Raw genomic sequence first — 12,186 nt, forward strand, 5'->3', positions numbered from 1 at the left:
AGTTGGTTTGATTGACTGATTGATTTGATTAAGATTGACACCGAGTTCAAGTATATTTCCTCCAAACGACAAGAGTCAAGTGTAAAGGTAACCAAAATATATTTCTGAGGGTGAAACAAAGGTGAAAATACATTGTTGTTAAGGGATGTCAAGGCTATAACATTGATTTTTATTGTAAGTTACCTGTACACTTTAAAATCCTGAATGACCCAGGAGCCTCTGACCAATGCGGTTGCTCTGAGTTAAAGACGCCCTCTCAGGTCGTACGTGAGAAGGTCTGCAGCAACATGCGGGTGGGTTTCCCCCGGGCTCTACCCGGTTTCCTCCCACCATAATGCTGGCTGCCGCCGTGGAAGTGAAATATTTTTGAGTACGGCGTAAAACAACAATCAAATGAATAAGTAAATAAAATCCTGAATTCCAATCATTAACAAGTTTTTTTCTACATTCAACTGACATAATTGGCCGTGTCTGAACGTGTCTGACGGACGCCGAATATAGCTCGCCAGGCAGAACATGACCGTTACAGAATATGACTGATGGTGGCCGAAAGAATATGGTTAGTTGTGATATAACCTAACGGACTGTGACAGAATATGGTTAGTTGTGACAGAACCTAACTGACTGTGACAGAATATGGTTAGTTGTGACAGAACCTAACTGACTGTGACAGAATATGATTAGTTGTGACAGAACCTAACGGACTGTGACAGAATATGATTAGTTGTGACAGAACCTAACTGACTGTGACAGAATATGATTAGTTGTGACAGAACCTAACTGACTGTGACAGAACATGATTAGTTGTGACAGAACCTAACTGACTGTGACAGAATATGATTAGTTGTGACAGAACCTAACTGACTGTGACAGAATATGATTAGTTGTGACAGAACCTAACGGACTGTGACAGAACATGATTAGTTGTGACAGAAGATAAACGATCGTAATTGAACATGGCCAAGCATGACAGAATCTGACCGTGCACATGTCCACCTGTGGGTGTTAATCGTGTCTCTCCGTGGCTCAGTTGGTTAGCACTCTAACGCAGTATCACGACCCAGGAGCCTCTCAACAACGCGGTCGTTGTGAGTTCAAATCCAGCTCATGCTGGCTTCCTCTGGCTTCATGCTGGCAGCAACCTGCGCATGATCGTGGGTTTCGCCCGGGCTGTGCCCGGTTTCCTCCCACCGTAAAGCTGGCCGCCGTCGTATAAGTAAAATATTCTTGAGTACGGCGTAAAACACCAATCAAATAAATAAATAAATTAAACAAGATACAGTTGTGGGTTTCCTCCAGGCTCTGCCCGGTTTTCGCCCACCATAATGCTGGCCGCCATCATAGGAATGAAGTATTCTTGAGCACGGCGTAAAACACCAATCAAATAAATAAATAGATAAGTGAACAAAATATATATTTATAAACTGTTTATACACATCACAGTCTTTCACCCATGTGCGCCTGTCTATGATAAGACCCCCTAGTAAAGCTTTTGTCATAAGCTGTACATATGTCTGAGTTCATCCCTGTGTGATCAATGCAACTGTTACCGGATTTGAGGTCTTTCGCCTGGGCGCATTCGCCTGTGTGCATTCGCCTGTGTGCATTCGCCTGCGTGCATTCGCCTGCGTGCATTCGTCGGTGTAATTCCTATGTTAAAAGTGGAGAAAACGTAAAAAATGAAGTAAATTTCAGATGAAGGTTTTCTCGTTAAGGGGAAAAGGACATTTGAAGAAAATATTTGTGTGGTTTTTATTTGGACCCACCTTTTGGGATATATCGTGTTTGCATGTTAAAAATCCTATATAAGAATGTGACTCTTGTCCAATAAATATATTTGGGTGTTCAGATTCAATGTGTTTAGGTATAAACAACAAATTAACATTCAAATAAATGTATTACAGATTACGCATTAATTATGCTGAATCCATATATCCCAAAAGCTGTCCCCAGGTACTCCCCATACATTAATGAAAACGTATTTAAGACCATACTTACGAACAACTTTTCATACCTTTTTAACTAAAATTTTCATCACTTTAATGTCTTCTTCTTTTTAAAGTAAAAAGTAAAGTCCTTTTGACAGATACCACAGGTGCATGGGTTTACATGGGCAAACTGCGATATTTGTGTTCAAATATTAAAACTCTATCATATATTGCCAACAAAACTCCATCGGCCTGGCCAACAAATCTCCATCGTTGTATCCAACAGATCTCCATCGACATATCCAACAAATGTCCATCGGTATAGCCAAAAACTCTCCATCTGTATAGCCAATAAATCTCCGTCAATATAGCCAACAAAGCTCCATCGATATAGCCAACAAAACCATCCATTTAGCCGACTGTATCGTCGGTTGGAGGGAGTTCAAGTCCAGCACATGGTGGCTTTTCTCTGTTTCGACGCATAGATTCTCTAAAGAGAAGCGCACACTATACCATGGTAGAATATAAATTTATTCCAACTGTCTTCAGCCTTTTCATGGATATTTCACAGTATGAAAGAATATAATTAAAGACTTACAATATACAGCATAGAGAATGACTCAAGAACGTATAACATTTATGAGATATGTCTTATTAATATAAATATCCACCAAAATCGAGACGAAATGAATATTTACACATCGAATAAACCCAATTTTTTAATCTCAACTTCAAGATTAAGGTTAAATCACTTTTTTAATTCAAAGTCTCACACATCCACCTAGCACGTCAATCCCAACTGACAAACCTCCTCACCCCCTTTCTGTGTTCTAAGAGACGGTTCACGGCAAGAATATAGGTCAGCGGCGACACTGACGGTGGTTTACAAAAAGTTATACAACCTTTCATTTCCCGCATAACAAACCGCAAGTTTCAAGGGTCTTTTGTACATATTGTCAACTATTCAAGTATCTTTTGTAAGGCGTCAAAGCATGTCTCACAATGTGTTTCTCACAAACCAGCGATCCAGTTCGATTGGACAATCATGCCACCAGTCGCTACACAGGATATTTCTGGCCAATGTGGGCGTTTTTAAAAGAAACTTCCACGTAATTGTTTATTTTCTTTGCATAAAATACTTGATTCATTTAAAGAGCCGGACATATTCGTTATACAAGAACCACACAATGCTTATGACTGGCTTTTCTCAGCTGTAGCTCACACACACGTACTGGGAGTCATGTTTTCGTTGTGCTCAATGAAACAGGGTAAAGCGCGATTCGGCATTTGATAGGTCAGGTGTGAACGGTCTACTTTGTTTCTTTTATCTAAGGCTTCTCTCGTTCTACAGCATATTAAAACATTTTCCTATATGCATTTGTGGCCCATGAATCAAAAGAACTGAAACATTTTTCAGACTTAAGGATTTGAAAGTTTCTACCACCAAAAAGGGTATGGAAAAAGATGGTCACCAAACCAGTACAAGCCTGATAATACCTCCATGTCAGCTGCTCTGTGTCAATCGTCATCACACTCTTTAGTCACGTGACTAGAGTACTGGAGTTGAAAACAAAGCGAATTAACCAGGGTGAGATAAACACAGAGGATTTTAGCGTAAAAAATGAAAAATATAACTTTTAGGTACGGAAGTCTTTCTGGAAAAGTAATCAAAATGTATCTAGCCTTCAGATATGACAGTTCCAATGTAATTTAAACCTTAGGAATCGGCAAAAATCAGCATTTCGCACATTTAGCTCAACGTTATTTAGCACTTCATGCTTCTTGCGAGGAACCCTGGTGCTCAAAATTAACAGCAGACCCCTATAGGATCGCAAATATGGAACGACTACACTAGTGCATTAGACTATATTCTCTCTGTACGTTCGTATTCATATTATAAAACTTCATTAACACTACTGTTCCGCTAGGTAGCAAAAATGACGTTTCTTACAGCCAGAATGATGTGTTTGAAATCTTATATAATAATAATACAGTCAGTAGGCTTATATGCTGTGTAGGCCTACATGCTGCCTAAGGGTTTTTTCTCTTTTTAATTTTCTTTTTAGCAGTCCTAATTTTAGTAAGAACTTTTAGTAATTTTTTACAAGTACTCGCGGCACGAAAGACCGTTGGAAGGGGCATCTGGACCTCTGAAAGTGCATGACCCCACGCATACCGCCGGTTTTAAGCTCTCGACCATTTTGAGAAACAAAGGATTGCTTCAGCGGCCTTAGTAGATAGATGGAAAAGAAATGGATTCAAAATTCCTAATCTAAATTTGAATAGTTCCATAGTCTTATATATAAAAAGTCGTACATAATCACACACAGAAAAACAAAGCAAAACAACAACCAAAAAAGAATTAAAAAACCACTCATATCCTACTGATCTACGTAGGTATTTGTGATCTGTTTGATGTCCTGCAAACGTTGCCACGGATGTTAGAATTGATGTGTTGTTACAGTGCCGATTTTTTGTACATTTGTGGTGCAACAGAATACCCTGAACTTTGGGATACATGACTGTATGGGGTGAGAACTGCATACATATACATATATTGAAAGAAGCATAATAGTTTAGCTCTTTCACCTCAATGATACCGTCACATGACATGTCCTGAATACTGATGAAGGACATCTCCATAAGAGTGTTAGCATAAAATGTAACAAGTAGCGGACTTTATAGTACCGGCATTAATAAACAGCTACAATACTAAGTAACTATTGAGCAATCAGAATATCCGGGATCACAGAAAGTTCACGAGGCGAATTGTAAGGCATTGGATGACTCTAGACCAATCAAAATTCACTTTAATTCTCTCATAATTTGCGATTTATGGCCTGCACAATGCGTTGTATATAATAAAAGTTTCGAATATTTAATCACAAAAAAAAAAAATATGTGGTGAACTTTTTTGTGCACGTTAACTATAAATGTAACCAATGATACCCATGTTTTGCCATTCCCTTCGTGTGATCATTTAATGTGAGGTAAGTTTGGGGACGGAAATCGCGTTCCTGTTTTTTCTTTTCTAACAAACGTTTATCTTTTGGCAGAATTTTAACATCTGATTACTAACATTGCAGAACTATTTTCTGAAGACAGAACTTTAGCCCTAATGAAACACAAAATCCGTTTTTAAACTTTCCAGCTGGTGTATTTTCTACTCAACTGTGTTTAATCACCAGTGTATGTACATGCTGCAGTGTAGGATTCACAAAAATATTCACTCAAAATGCAAGGGATGGAAATGGCACCCTATGCTTAGAGCTTGACAGATTAAATATCTTGTTTGTGACATTCTGGGCTATGCTTTTCTGGGGGAAAGGTGAAATAACACAATAGGTTTATTCTGAGCTTGGTGCTGGAAAGGTGAGATAACATCTTAGTGCCATTCAGAACTTAGTGCCTTAAAGGTGAAATAATATGTTAGTGACATTTTGACCTTAGTGCGGCAAAGGTGAAATAACACCGTAACGGTATTCTGAACTTGTGTACCAAAGGTGAAATAACACGTTAGTATTATTGTGAGCTTAATACCTGACACCTTTTTTTTGATTTTGGGGTTATTGTGGGATTTTTCAAACAACATTTCCGTTGAGCTTTGAACTGATCATGTTAGTTAGCTTAGCTATTTTTGTTTTTGAAGAAGCATATTTGTTCCTGAAAAAATACACGTAACTCTTACATATTTTGATTTAATATTAATCTATTAAACATTGAACGGCTATAAGCTATAGTTGTCACACATACTATGTAGCTTGGGTTTTCACCGCTGATGCGCTCTCATCGTAAACTTTAGTTTATTTCTTTACATGATCTGTATTTCTCTCCCCTCTCACTTACAGTAGTTCCCTTAAACAACAGTGGTCCGGTTTATGGGTGGGGGGAAACCTGGCAGAGCATGGAGGAATCCTGGCAGAACACAGAGGAAACCAATGCACCAGACGAAGTTACTCACTTCAACTTCTGTCGGGGCTGGTCGTGACCGAGTAGTTAAAATGGACACTCGAGGCTAGGAACCTCAAATAAATTGCGATCGGTCCGGATAGCACAGTTGGTAGAGCGTCCGCTTCGGGACCGGTAGATCCAGGATCAATCCTTGATCGAGTCACACCTAAGACTTTAAAAGAGGAAGTTGTAACTTCCTCGCTTGGCGTTCGGCATGAAGGGGATAGTGCAACAACTGGTTGACCCGTATCAGTATAATGGCTCGGGCGGGGCGGCTTACTTGCCTTCGGTAAGTCGTCTCAGTGATGCAGCACTAAAAAAAGGAGCGGTGGAAATCTGTCCTGCAACAAGGAGGCACATTACACGTACATGCACCTTAAGGATTCCTTCGTCGTTATATGACTGAAAAATTGTTGAGTACGACGTTAAACCCCAAGCACTCACTCACTCACTCAAATAAATTGCAATTAACATCACTGAATATTTTTACCTAATACTGTATAATCCATGGTGCCAGGGGTGTATAATTTTCTACTTGTACAGTTTTTTTTACAGCTGTTAGAAAGCTACCTATCTAAGACTGTTATTTTTATTCGCCTTTTGTTGTCTGAGTGGTTGTCTGAGTGCTTCCGCAGCTTTGATCTTGCAAACAGTCTAAATGGCAGATAAATTTGCTCCTTTCTCCTAAGACGGGCAGAAAAGCAGCATGTTGCTAAGTTTATTGAAGAACCACTCTTTTCCAGCGACTTCTTGCAACACGTCACATATTCGCGTGCATGTCCGTCTTAAAGATTCTATTTCAGAATGGCGCGTCAGGCGGTGTTTAACCAGCAGCGGTTAGCTAAAATTGGTCATAATCAATTACTGGCAAGGATGACTCTCAATTATGAGTAGAGTAATCTTCTATACCGATTTATGTGGCTTTTGTATACAACTCTACCTAAAACACTATTAAAATAAAGAAGTTTAGGATGACTATTGCAAGGTTAATAACTTCCCATAGATTATCAATCGAAACTGAGAGGTGACACAAGCCTAACAAACTTTGTATTGACGAAAGAAAATGTGGTACTTGTGTGTGGAAGATGAATATCATTTCCTACTTGTTTGTTTATTGTATGAAATTTATAGACAGATATACATTTCCCAGTATTATACTGTCAATCCAGATAGAAGACATTTTTTTGAACTGACTACAACTAATGAACAACAGTTACGAAGCTTTGCACTGTTTCTTGACACATCGTTTAGATTAATGGAGTCAGGAAGCCGTGTATTAACATGCACACTGCATCACGTGTTTATTGACAGTTGAATATGCGTATAGTAAATGTCGATGTCTCCTGTTCGTCATCACGAGGTAATATGTGACATATGCGCATGCGCGATGGGCCTGAGGCAACAATAAACTACTACTATACTATATTTCGGCTCTGTAACTTGGTTAACCCGCTAGCGCAGCGTAATGACCCAGCAGCCTCTCAACAATGCGGTAGCTGTGAGTACAAGTCCAGCTCATGCCGGCTTCCTATCAGGCCGTAAATGGGTAGGTCTCTCAGCAACCCTGCATATTTTTGTGGGTTTCCTACGGGCCATCGTATAAGTGAAATTTTCTTGAGTACGGCGTAAAACACCAATCAAATAAATAAATACTATATTTCTAATTCCAGATATATTCCATTTACACGTGTCGAAAACATGGAGCGTGGTACCGTCACCATGTTGTCAGCTGTGGTACTTGCTCTCGTAGTCCGAGAAGTCAGTGCTCTTGCCCTAAATCCCTATATCACTCTTCCTGCCAACTATGTTTTGGGTTTCACGGATATATTGGACGAGATCGACTGCAGGGTGTCTGTCTGGTCCGCATGGGGTCCATTCAACAGTAAAGGTTACCGGATCCGCACACGGACTATTCTAAGGCACCCACAAAATTTCGGAGCTGCCTGCCCATCACTCACTGAAACTGAATGGGGTAAGGACAATGCACATTTACCGCTTGTTGTACATTGGTAAACTTTTCTAACTTTCTCCCATTTACTGTTTTATTACTCTAGGATATACATTTATTTATTTGTTTCATTGGTATTTTACGTCGTAATCAAGAATATTTCACTTATTCATACGACGGCGGCTAGCATTATAGTAGAAAGAAAGGGAACAGAGCTTGAAGAAAAGCCACGACCATCCACAGATTGCTCGCAGACTTCGCCCCATGTACTTGCGATCCGAGAGGAAGCCAGTTTGAGCTGGTTTCATCTTCACGAACCTCTCTTAGCGTGACGAGATAGCAACTACCATGACGACGTAATGCCTACAGTATTGGTTGCCGTGGTAACGTTAAGACTGCTTCGTGAAACCGGATTATGAACCTAAATTCACAATAACTGCATAGGTGAGAGGCTTCTGGGTCGTTGTACTGCGGCCATGGAGACCACGCTACATGTACGTGACTTTAGTTGTAGATCCATGGTTTAACAGAAGCATTCCACAAACGGCAGCTCAAATGGAAAGGAGCCTGATATCCGGAACTCACACCCTGGAGTATATTTTCTTTACTAAACGGCAGGCGAGCACCATTAAACCACGTGATTTCCTGTTTATTTTGGACATGAGTTGCACCATTAACAGTGCGGACTACGCCAAGGAGAAAGACAACATCGCCAAGCTCATCGGTGTGATCTGTGGAACGATTGGCCCCGGAAACGACAACAACCGAGCAGCTGTGATCACCTTTTCTACCGACCCCGTGATAAACTTTGACTTCAATGACCACCTTAACTTGGCTGATCTCCAGGCCGCCGTGAGAAATTTACCGAAAGTTTCCACAAGGACTTGCACAGGAAAGGCGCTCGACCTGGGGCAGACGATGTTCGACACCAGCAAAGGTAATGTTATTTTAGTCTTTCAGATATTGTACAAATTATTATTGGATTTACTCGAAACACTCGAGAAACCGGGCATGGTTCAGTGGTAGAGTGCAAGACTACCAACCACTGGTATATAAAGTGAGAATGCTCATGATACTGAACGGTCGACTGCGCTAGTTAGGTAATACTGAGCGCCATACTCAAACATTTGCCACATTTTCCATGTGAGGCAGTCAAATAAATCAGTGAAACATGTAAGCACACACCAGCTTTACAGCGCATGCGCCGCTCTCTACGTTGACATCCCTACCACGACTAACAATTTTTGTACACGAATCTTGTCACTGGGGTCACGGTGATGAGACAGGAAATGAAATCAGAAATCACAAAAACTTTATCTGAACCTTTGCTTCCAGTAATATTTTATGTGCCCGCATTCCCTTTATCTAAAGGATGTACAATAAGGACACCAGTCTCGAAAAGCTTACTTGCGTCACACTGGCTCCAAACATCAAGATTGTCTACTGGTTGTAGTGATGTAAAGCGAACGCATAGAGAGAGGCGCATGCGCTATAAGGAGTATGAACAATTTGCTCCAATGAAGGATGTACGAGGTCAAAAGTTCCGCTGGGGCTTTAAGTAAGGGGTTTTTGTCATATATCTTGCAAGTGCGGTGGCTTCCTACACACATAAAGAGCTGACCACCTTTGTATCAGTGAAAATTCCCGAATCGCTTAAATAGAAGTCTGTGGTAATTATCGGTCTTTCTTTTAATGTTATTGCATGTAAAATGTGATGAGAATACAAAAGCTTCAGTAATTCTGGAACAGTGACGTTTAATAGATTGTAATTAGCATCAGAGTTTTTTTGTACAGTAATGCTGCAGTCAGACATGCGGCATGTAATTTCATACCATTTAAACATTTACATGAAGACTTAGAATAAAACCCTATCTCAGGTAAATTGACAAGAGGACGTACTTCACCGGTAAAATGTGACCATTTGCCAATTACCTCATTGTCGTCGATGCTCTGTTTTTACTCCCGATGATCTGAGTCTTTTATTATATTTTCATGTTAAAACTTGCAGGGGCACGTTCAGACTTCATATCCGAGAAAGAGGTGATTTTACTCACTAACGGAAAAAGTAACTGTGGCCCGAACGCCGTCAACGCCGCTCTGGCTCTGAGGAACAGTAGAACACCGCCTCTCCCGCTATTTGTGTTCGCCATAGGCAACCACAATGCCGCTGATCGGCAGGAGATACAAGCCATGGCGTCTGCTCCGACGTCTTACCATCTTTTTCACTTCACAAGCTTTATAGAGTTTGAGCAGGTTGTAGAGTTCATAATATCCACCCCATACGACTGCGCACCGATCGATTTTGGTGGTTACCCCAAACATGTCATTATGCATAAGGATGCGCTCCTAACACAGGTGCTGAACAGAAAATAGCTTCTTCGGTTAGGCTCTTTTCTTAATCGTTTTTAAAAGCGTCCATAGATTAATTTTTATTTCAGAAAAGTATCTGAAGTGGTCACAGGTCATGTATGTACCGCATCTTTTCAGGTTATCTACATATATCACAGGTGGATAAGTTAGACCAACACTTTAAATGCGTCTTTATTTTCTAAGCCATATGTAACAGTATAAATCTTACCCATTTGGCTGTTCCATCAATCACCTCCTCTGGCAAACTGGTTATTTAAGTAATCCTGACACGGTTTGTAATATGGTCACGGTATCCGTGGTGACCCTTTTAAAATACTCATCGAATTGATCATTTGAGATCAGATTATTTTACTGGAAGCTAAAATTAGAGAGCACCGATTTCCCTCCATTATGGTCAATGTTGAATGATCCTGTTTTAACCTCTTCAGCAGATTCGACGGTGGTACGCATCCAGCTCTCTAAGCCTATAGCCTATACATTTTGAAGTATGCAAATAAAACATTTTTTCTGCATGGTATTATTTTTGTTTGTTTCATAATTAGGTTGACAGTTATTTATTTAATTATGTACCTATGTGATTTTTGCTTCACGCCATAATGAAGCAATTTTCACATTTTAGCATTTTGAGCTGTACTGCTAGTTCTCGGTTGGTTAAGGAACACAGAGAAAGTGTTCTTTGTTTTGTGGCGTTCTTTATTCTATATCAGACAAAGCTTGCTACCATTATATTTTACATCTGTTTTTCGCCGTAGACGTATTCAAGCATATTTCACTTACACGACGGCGGCTGTGATTATGTGGTGTACAATCGTTAGTTTTTATACATTTCACTAAATTATGGACTCAAAAAATTAATCAGTTAATTTTAACAGAAAATCTGTTGCCTGAGTAATAGCAGAAGGTATTCTGTTACGATAAAATAATACTGTGTTTTTTTGAGCAGTTAGTTTATTAGAGTCTTATGTTGAGTTAATAGAATAGATGTGTTATGTAAAAAAGAATGATCTATTACAATAGCAGACTACTAGCATCACTTAGACAGCAGACTTTCTGTTTAAATTAGCCGACTAATTCTTGAGCCTGATATGATTTATTTATTTATTTGATTGGTGTTTTACGCCGTACTCAAGAATATTTCACTTATACGACGGCGGCCAGCATTATGGTGGGTGGAAACCGGGCAGAGCCCGGGGGAAACCCACGACCATCCGCAGGTTGCTGGCAGACCTTCCCACTTACGGCCGGAGAGGAAGCCAGCATGAGCTGCCTAATATGATAGTACTACGAAGGCGGTAAGCTTAAGAAGTGGCAAAAGACCGACTACAAGTAGCCCGGGTAGACAAGGGTATAATTAGCGTTGATATTCATGAATATGGAAACGATTACGTAAAGACGATTTTTCCATACGCAGAACAATCACCCAGTAGTCGCTCACCAATGCGGTCGTTGTGAGTTCAATTCCAGCTCATGCTGGCCTCCTTTTCGGTTGTGCGTGAGGTGGTCTGCCACCAGCGTGCCGATGGTCGAGTTTTTTCTCACGAGCCACCGTCGTATAAGTGAAATGCTCCTGAGTACGGCGTAAAATGCAGTAAAATAAATAATTCCTTACAGTGGAACAGACGTTATTTCTAAGCCAACAACTGTTTACACGACGATTCGGCTGGTTCTAGGCACCTTGTTTGACGGAAAGTGAGTATGTAGATATGACATATTATTGTATAACAATTGACAGGATAGCATGACTGCCCTCTGCAAGAAATACCGTCTCAAATTACAACAGGGGCCTCCGTGGCCATGGTTGTTAACGTGTCAGCGTGGCACAATGAACCAGGAGCCTCTCAACAATGCCGGACGCCGTAAGTGTAAGTCCAGCTCATACTGGCTTCCTCTCCGTCGCGCGTGGGACGGTCTGTCAGCAACCTGCTGAATCGTGCATCAGCATGCATGTGATGCATTTGCAGAACAGGTTAAAATAAAGCATATGACCCT

At 40.4% G+C, this 12,186-nt stretch overlaps 1 protein-coding gene across 2 annotated transcripts; it reads left to right on the forward strand.

Moving 5' to 3' along the window:
• Positions 1–7,515: 7,515 nt before the first annotated feature.
• On the forward strand, positions 7,516–10,815 carry LOC135462812 (collagen alpha-1(XII) chain-like). Of its 2 annotated transcripts, none has more exons than XM_064740087.1 (3): positions 7,516–7,851; positions 8,342–8,764; positions 9,836–10,815. In XM_064740087.1, the coding sequence occupies exons 1-3, from the start codon at positions 7,578–7,580 to the stop codon at positions 10,198–10,200; spliced, it is 1,062 nt and encodes a 353-aa protein (XP_064596157.1). In that variant the 5' UTR covers positions 7,516–7,577; the 3' UTR covers positions 10,201–10,815. The 2 variants fall into 2 exon arrangements, with proteins under 2 accessions (XP_064596157.1, XP_064596156.1); XM_064740086.1 differs by having other exon boundaries at positions 7,517–7,851; positions 8,336–8,764.
• Positions 10,816–12,186: the final 1,371 nt, after the last annotated feature.

This window comes from Liolophura sinensis, chromosome 2 (assembly GCF_032854445.1).
Source record: "Liolophura sinensis isolate JHLJ2023 chromosome 2, CUHK_Ljap_v2, whole genome shotgun sequence".
In the NCBI taxonomy this organism is placed as follows: Eukaryota; Metazoa; Mollusca; class Polyplacophora; order Chitonida; family Chitonidae; genus Liolophura; species Liolophura sinensis.

Coding starts and splice junctions, on each gene's coding strand:
- LOC135462812 (XM_064740086.1), top strand. CDS start 7,578: ATGGAGCGTGGTACCGTCACCATGTTGTCAGCTGTGGTACTTGCTCTC. Junction 7,852..8,335: donor ACTCACTGAAACTGAATGGG/GTAAGGACAATG, acceptor ACGTGACTTTAG/TTGTAGATCCATGGTTTAAC. Junction 8,765..9,835: donor GATGTTCGACACCAGCAAAG/GTAATGTTATTT, acceptor TAAAACTTGCAG/GGGCACGTTCAGACTTCATA.